General features: G+C 35.5%; 1 protein-coding gene across 10 annotated transcripts; it reads right to left on the bottom strand.

Annotated features, from left to right (window-relative positions):
- Nucleotides 1-1,963: 1,963 nt before the first annotated feature.
- Nucleotides 1,964-5,730, bottom strand: LOC113301663. 10 transcript variants are annotated; one of them, XR_003336424.1, is made up of 12 exons: nt 5,520-5,728; nt 5,232-5,306; nt 4,720-4,810; nt 4,444-4,618; nt 4,299-4,358; nt 4,101-4,200; nt 3,739-3,935; nt 3,559-3,612; nt 3,288-3,452; nt 3,098-3,174; nt 2,830-2,982; nt 1,964-2,350 (listed from the first exon to the last, which is right to left on the bottom strand). XR_003336424.1 is itself a non-coding variant. In XM_026550447.1 (3 exons), the coding sequence occupies exons 1-3, from the start codon at nt 3,328-3,330 to the stop codon at nt 2,797-2,799; spliced, it is 306 nt and encodes a 101-aa protein (XP_026406232.1). In that variant the 5' UTR covers nt 3,331-3,449; the 3' UTR covers nt 2,357-2,796. The 10 variants fall into 10 exon arrangements, 1 of the variants encoding a protein (XP_026406232.1); XR_003336421.1 differs by having other exon boundaries at nt 3,288-3,612; nt 5,520-5,729; XR_003336420.1 differs by having other exon boundaries at nt 3,559-3,935.
- Between the last annotated feature and the right edge of the window lie 2,075 nt (nt 5,731-7,805).

The raw sequence follows: 7,805 nt of genomic DNA, 5'->3' as shown, positions 1-7,805 counted from the left end.
GTGAGATGGAGTATTGACTAAGAGGGAGTGATACATATCACCGTAGTATTATGTCAAAGTTGTGATACAATGAATTTTTGATATTGTGTAATAACACTATGATGGATCTTCAACGAGTACAGGATGAACACATGCAGAGTTGAAGAACCAAGGAAATCAAGATTGTCGTTTTTACTTTTAACAAGTACAAGTCATATGTAAAATGGTTTTGTCACTAAAATTGACAAAGGAGGAGATTGTTAGAGCACTGCTCGGTTAGCGTTGGTATGTCAAGTTAGTTGTCAATTTTAGTTTCCAAAATGCATTCTTGATTTAACATACTAAAGATAGTTTCGGACTAGATTAGGTCTAAGAAGTTGAATCGAAGCTATCCTTAAAGGATGGAGATTGAAGATTGAAGACTACAAGAAGACACCAACACGTACTTTACCAATAAAGGTATTTGATTGATTTCATTTGGATTCTTGTTCAATTCTACCTTTCTAATCTATCAAGATAAATGCTCACTCTGTGGAACAATTCCAATGACGGTAAATGTACATTTATGTATATATACTTGAGGATATTTGATTCATGACCTTGGAGACAATAAACTTTATCCTTATAAAGAATCTCATGTTATAGTGAATGAGCTTATGAATCCAACGAGCCAAGAATCACTCAATTCCGAGTTATAACGATGAAGTTATGAGTGATTTATTAAAGTTCGTTAGTAGGAAACAATTCATGGGCTGTTTGTAACAGTTCATGGACTTGGGCCCAATCACGTGACTAAAAGCTATTTTAGGTCAAGTTGGTGATGTTTCCTTGTCTAAGCAAGATGGTTATTAATTCAAACATATTTGATTACCATATTAAAGTGTTTGTGATAACTTTTAATTCTTACCTAAGTTAGAATGTGATTTATTCACATAAATACATATTTGCTAATTAATTATTTATGCATAATATTTGTAACTTAGAAAAGACTCCCATATTTAGGAGAGTCTTGAAAAAGGAAAATAGCTTTGCTTAGCTTCCAAACTATTGTTCATTATAAATGAAGGGTTCGTGAGTTTACACGTTTTTCATCCCCTTTGGAAAATAGGTGTAAGCTTTGCAGGTTGTTTCCATGTCTTCTGTTCTTCGTGAACAAGAGTGAGATAAAATCTTTGTATTGAGGATCCAAAGCCAAGTTGAATTAAATCTTCGTGATTGATTATACAACTTGTAATCTAGGTTTTTCACCTCTTGTCTATTCTAAGGTTTTCTCTTCTGATATAAAACCATTCAAGAGTTGTTGATCATAAACCCTAGGTTTTGATAGATTTCAGTTTCCGATCGTATACCAACACTTGTTAGTCGAAATCGGAGACTAGAAAGAAAAACTTCTATTAAGGCATCTCGTAAAAATCCTTGGAAAGTTTTAAACAAAATATATCTAGATTTACTCTAGTTGTTCTTGTTGTAGAGTTATTAGGTTTCTCTTCCTATTTTTGAAGAGTATAATAATCCCTAATCTACAAGTTTGTTTTGATATTAGTTTTACCTAATAATTGTTTTTATCAAAGCAAACACAAGATTTCCAAAACCTTGATTCACATCTAAAGGGAAATCAAACCGGTGTTTTGTGCAAACAAAATATCGAATCGTATCAATCGCGGTGGTGTATCTTCTAAAGAGAACCTTGGGTTCTGCTAGTTTTCTGTACAGATAACGTATTACTCTAATTTAAGCAACACTGATATACGTTGCAAACCCATTTTTACAGGTAAAAAAAAATTGAAAATCCGATGATAATTCAAGGTAAAAGAAAATCCCAACGCTAGCTCCGGCAGGTTTCTGTACCTTCATGTACCATCGTAGATCAACTAAAAGACCCAATTTTTCATATGAACATATGTGATTGGTCATCACAATCCATCAAGATATATTCATATATATCAGCTTGTAATAAATACATGAATCATATGAATTCCTCAAGTAGCATGTAACCAATGAACTATAATAAAGCATATAATGATTTGGTTGATTCAAAGATAAATACAGTCACAAATCAAAGTTTCTGAATTTGAAAATATGAATTAGTTCATAAGAAAACAAGGTACATCGATTCTTTTTCTGCACATGGCACAATGACAGTCTAACAGTAGGCATGAGCAAGCAAGAGATAAGTTGAACTGCCCAGTTAGAAGAGGTGTATCAGCGACATCACGTAAACGGGCCTTGGAGTACGGATAGGCCAAGTCTACATAATAAGGAAGCACCAAATGATCTCATAAATCCTAAAGCCACAGTAAACGTTTCTGCATAATGAGGTTGAAATTTACCAAATGAAACACAGCAACTAGTAGATACTTCTTTGCTTCAGCTGTAAATGAGCGATAAGCCAAAATTATGCCACAACACATATAATAATCCTGTCGTTCACTCTCTATAACTACTACAAAAATCACATTCAAGAAATATTTAGACGATTATACAAGACTCCTAATTTAATAAGTTGATGATGAAATTCTAAAAATTCAGCAATTTCTTGCTCAGAACAAAAAAATTTACTGGCAATGGTGGAAGACTCACATTTGAATTAAGATAAAGCTACCAAATTCATACATACCACTAGATGACTGACTATAATTGAGTCTAATATGTACCCACTAGATGATCGTCAAATAAGGCTTGATGATGGTACTATTTTACGACTGTAGATAAGTTGAATGTACCTGGCAGGCAATACAATTATACAAGTTCTCCTCCCGCGGGCATTTCCACAAACAACTAAAGTGCAGCATCCTAATTTACACTGAACTGGTAAAGTTAAGAAAATGCGGAGGGATATTTTGGTCTTACCCTGGCTTTGACAATATTTTCACTCGGGCTTGAGAGTTCTGGGACAACTTTTACTACTTCAAATTTGATTCTCAGTAATTTTGGGGGTGGCTTCAGGCAGGGGAAGTCTGGCAGTGCATCCACCCCCTGGACCTCTCCAACTTCCAATGTATCCTGTACAACATTCATTGAGCTATCAACAACGGAAAGCTTTGAAAAGTATTCGATTTAGTTAAGAATTTTTCTTAAGAATATGACACAGAGTTGATTCATGTGATGTATGGCTAACCTGTTGGTAAGCATTCAATTGACCTGACAAATCAATACAATTCAACGACGTCGGACTATGAGGATCTCCATTTGACGCTACAATAAGAGATAAAATTTGTAAGCTAACTACAGTAAGAATGCTTGTACTAAATCAAAGTTAAGAATATGAAACAAAGAAAAAAAAATCTAATGCAATAACTACTAGTTACCTTTCCGCAGAAATTCCATATCAATCCGATGAGCACTAATCATCACCAGTACCCTCCCCACACTACTAAAATTCACCACTGCCACCTTCACTATCACCTCCTCCACGTACACCTATACAAATTCCCATCCCACCCTACCCAAACTATCACCATCCCTTCCACCTTCTACAAAACCAAGCACAATCTTATATAAGCAAGTTTTTAGGTACACAGGTTTACAAGGTTTCCTCTACAAAATTTCAGACTGCTTATCCATCTTAAGAGTAGCTACCTTTTAGGTTTCGTTCCAACCAAACTTTCAATAATTTCCTCAAATATTTAAAAGCTTCAGCGAGTTCATGAGAATACAGGTTAAAATGAAAAAAAGAATGAATAATATACAGAGGCTTAATTACCAGAACCAGTAGAATTCTATGTAATCAGTAAGAACACCATAAGATCTAGTACTTACCCAGGGTTCCTTGTATTGTTTCATTTTCTTCGTTTCACGAGGAGATCCAAAAGCGGAATCATGTGAAGGAACAAACATGAAGCAACATAAAATTTCAGAAACCAGTATGCAACACAACTCTACCTTTCTGCCCTGTAGATTTATCATTCTCATATATCCCCACCCTGTACTCGTAAGTTTGATATCCTCTTTCATTTCTGCAATTACAAATCAGCTATGAGTAAATTGTAACGAACATGAAACACACACAATGCATGACACTATTTGAACAGCACCTAAACCAGTCAACCCACTCGAATAGATCTCTACAGAACAGCAAGATAAAGACTTAGCTTTGGGAAAAATAACTAAATTCTTTATACCTATTTCCTCGTTCAACATTTCCCCGCCTGGGAAAAGCAAACACCTTTACCATAATTCGGCAAGCAACAAAACAAACACCTTTTCCACGACCTGTCAATACTGAATAACAAGACAGGGATAGGTATATGAAACATCTTCAAGTACAATAAAAAATTTAACTACAAACTCTGGTTCTCCTAACTTTACACGAAAGAAACCTGTAGTTCCTCAGTTGTTCCTACAAATAGTCACTGCTAAACCGTACTTCTCCGTTGAGGCTGTAACGAAAGAAACAAAACAACAACCTCCCATGAGCATATTACAAATATTTGTTACATAAAAACAAAGTGAAGAAGCACTTACCCATGAACAAAGACAAAATAAATCTTATAGTTAGCATGACTGATCCGAATACACCAGTTTTCAAATTTATTGACGTAACAACTGTTGGAGGAATCTCCGTAGTGAATTTTGAGGAAGATGAAATCCTCACGTCCTTCGGACTATCAACAATAACCTCGGATATACACCAGCTTCCCTAGACAAAAGTTACCTCAACTTGTTATGTCAAGTTGCTAATAGCGACTCAAATCACTAGGTAATAAGAATGTGCGGCGAGCATGAATTTGAAAAGCTCACCTTCGGAGATTCTTGAGGGATGGTATTCTTAGAAACTGATAACCAAGAAGGTCCAATTATTTTCCTTTTGATTAGAAAATGCTCCAGGGCACTGCAGAAATGACAGTGGTCAATTTCTATCACTTCTCCACGCACATATATGCAGCAGGCAATACATATCCAACCAAAAAAAAATCAAGAAACTCCACATCTATACAAATAAGTTTAGATGTATTTAATGTATGCCATTGAGTTTAAGTAAATGCTGCATGTAAATTATGCAGCCAAAAAAGAACAAGAGACGGAATACATTCCATTTGATAATGAAGTATCAGCCTAGAAATGTTCAGAACTGGGAATCATTATATGAAAACAAACCAGAACCGCATCTTCTTCACCACTATAACTATTATTGAGAAAGCAATCCATAACATTCCTTAAGTGAGACATTATCTCAAACAGGTAACACATATCAAAATGATGAGTAAGATTAGCCCAAACAAGGGGGGAAAGAAAGGCAAGAAGAAGATTACCCCAAACTGGTGATTATTTCAGCTGTTGATGGATACCCAAACATCCAAATCCTTAAAACGAACCAAAACGCACGCCTAATTCCAACAAAATGAAAACCCAATTAGCAAATCAATTTCTTTTCTTTATCAACACTAGATTCGAATAGATTTCTGAGCAAGAGCAACCAATGGGAATCAGAAGAAAATAAAAAAAAAAACAAAGATGTAAATCGGCACCAAAGCTGCAAATGATTGAATCTACATAAAACATATTTGAAGTAAATAGATGAACATATCAAACTTACATACCAGATTTCTAGGATTTGATTTATTAAAAGATTGAGTTTGATTTAGTTTTGATATGAGATAAGGGTTTAGGAGAAATGGGTTTTAATTTCTCAAAAATTGGGTTTAGTTTTGCATATCCAAATTTAGAATCAGAAGAGATGAAAAAAATGAGGGGAAGAGAAGCGGAGGAATCGATGTATCGATAAGGAGAAGAAAATAAAGGAAAAGGAAAATGAAACTAAAAAAAGAAAGAAAGGAAATAACGATAACAAGGTCGCACTTAAGTCCTCAACTATACCTTTAAAGACCAGCGTGTCCTAGTTTTTTATTTTCTATCTGATTATTAGATATAGTCCAACGTATTACTGGTTTTGAGCAATGTATTCGGGTGTGCAACGCTATATCCGTTGCACACCCAAAAAACAAAACGTTGGAAATTGGGCTATATGGTGTAGTGCAATCGTGCTGGTGTATCTTCTAAAGAGAACCTTGGGTTCTGCTAGAAGGTTTGTGTGAAGAATTTCTAAAGAGAATCGGTATTCTGCTACGAGTTCTACAAGTACCGAAGAAGGTATTATATCTAGTCCGAAGAGGTAGTAGGAAATTGGTGTAACAGCTTTTAATCAGTGTGTGTAATTTATTCTGGACTAGGTCTCGGGGTTTTTCTACATTTGCGGTTTCCTCGTTAACAAAATTCTGGTGTTTGTGTTATTTCTTTTCCGCATTATATTTTATTTACATAATAGAAATATCACAGGTTGTGCGTTAAGATCAGTCAGTTCTTGTAGCCGGCCTTTGAGTTGTTGAGTGAATTGATTGACACTTGAACGTTGGTCTTTTGGTACCGTTCAAGTTAATCCTCTTATATTCAATGGGGATCGCAAATTCCTATTTGTTGATTGCGGATTGAATCAAGAGATAGAGATATAAAACTCTTCGATATACATTTATAGATTGAGTCTAACTGTCTAGTTGATTCTCTTGAAAGTATATTGGAGTTTGTCTATTCAAATTGCCAAAGGAAATATTGGGTGTGGTTGTTAGACCCCCACTTTTTCAGAGAGTTTCAGTCAAGATCAAACTCTTCTGAAAATCCAAAATATTGCTCGAACGCACGTCAGAAAATATCAAAACTCTCAGAATTGAGCCACGAGCAATATCGTGACACGGGCATGCCACCTTGACCGACCAAGGCCGGCCCTTTGGCTTGCAAGGAGCCGGTCCCACACATCTTCATAATTGACCTAATTTTATTTTCTACAATTCATATTAGGTTCAAACTCTTTACCACTACACCATTTTAAGGGATTCGCAACGGACTCTGGTCGTTGCTGATTGGGGTCGCAACGGGAGATCCCTGTTGCAAAACACCGTGTTGCATTTTTCGCAACGGAATGAGCTCCGTTGCGACTCTCGGTCAACAACGGGGATTTGAAAACCGAGGTATGTCGTTGCTAAGTTGTTGCTAATTACAGGAATACCCCTACCCGGAACTTAATGTTATTGGTTCTGGTTCTAATTTATCGGTTCTAGTTCTAATTTAGCAACAGATCGGAGACGTTGCTAATATTTTGCAACATAAAAAAAAGGTCAAGTCTTTATTGACCTGGTCAAAATCTATTTCCCCTCATATTTCCCCCCTGCAGTTACCCAGTTCCCCATATTCATCATTTCCATAGATATACAAACTATGATTCATTCATTCAACATACAAAACTGTATCATATTATGAAAAATGGATTCTTCAATTGATGTTAACAAAAAGTAAGAGTATTTGATACAAATGTATTCTAAGTATCACAACAAACTAGTGTACACATAGAAACATATTTGGTTCATAAGTTCAGTTCATGGAAAGTTACAAAATTTCTAAGTTCTTCTAACTTAAATCACTATAAGGAGATACTACATAAACTTACAAATATTGCGGCTGCTAAGGGACCTAATGACCGCTGCTTTGTTCTCCAACCTTAATTTCTGATCTCATAACACAACATCATTCAATCAACCTGTGAACAAAGCGTCACAAATTCTTCCAATCAGATAACCAGTATGCTTATAAAGATTGAGTCAAAAACTGATAAAGAAATAATATGTTGTATAAGTACAAGCAGGCAAAATCTGTGGAAACGATGAATATGGGGAACTGTATAAGTTTCCATTGTCTCTAATCCTCCTTCCAATGACCTAAGTTAAAACAATGATACATCAGAAGCTTGCGCATATAATTGAATCTGCACCAGAATTTGGGGATCATCTTGTAATCCCTCTGAAGTCAGCCAAACCCTAAATTATGCTGGATTCTGT

This window comes from Papaver somniferum, chromosome 8 (assembly GCF_003573695.1).
Source record: "Papaver somniferum cultivar HN1 chromosome 8, ASM357369v1, whole genome shotgun sequence".
Taxonomy (NCBI): domain Eukaryota; kingdom Viridiplantae; phylum Streptophyta; class Magnoliopsida; order Ranunculales; family Papaveraceae; genus Papaver; species Papaver somniferum.
The sequence above is the reverse complement of the archived record's forward strand: the minus strand, read 5'-3'. Positions and strand labels throughout refer to the sequence as shown.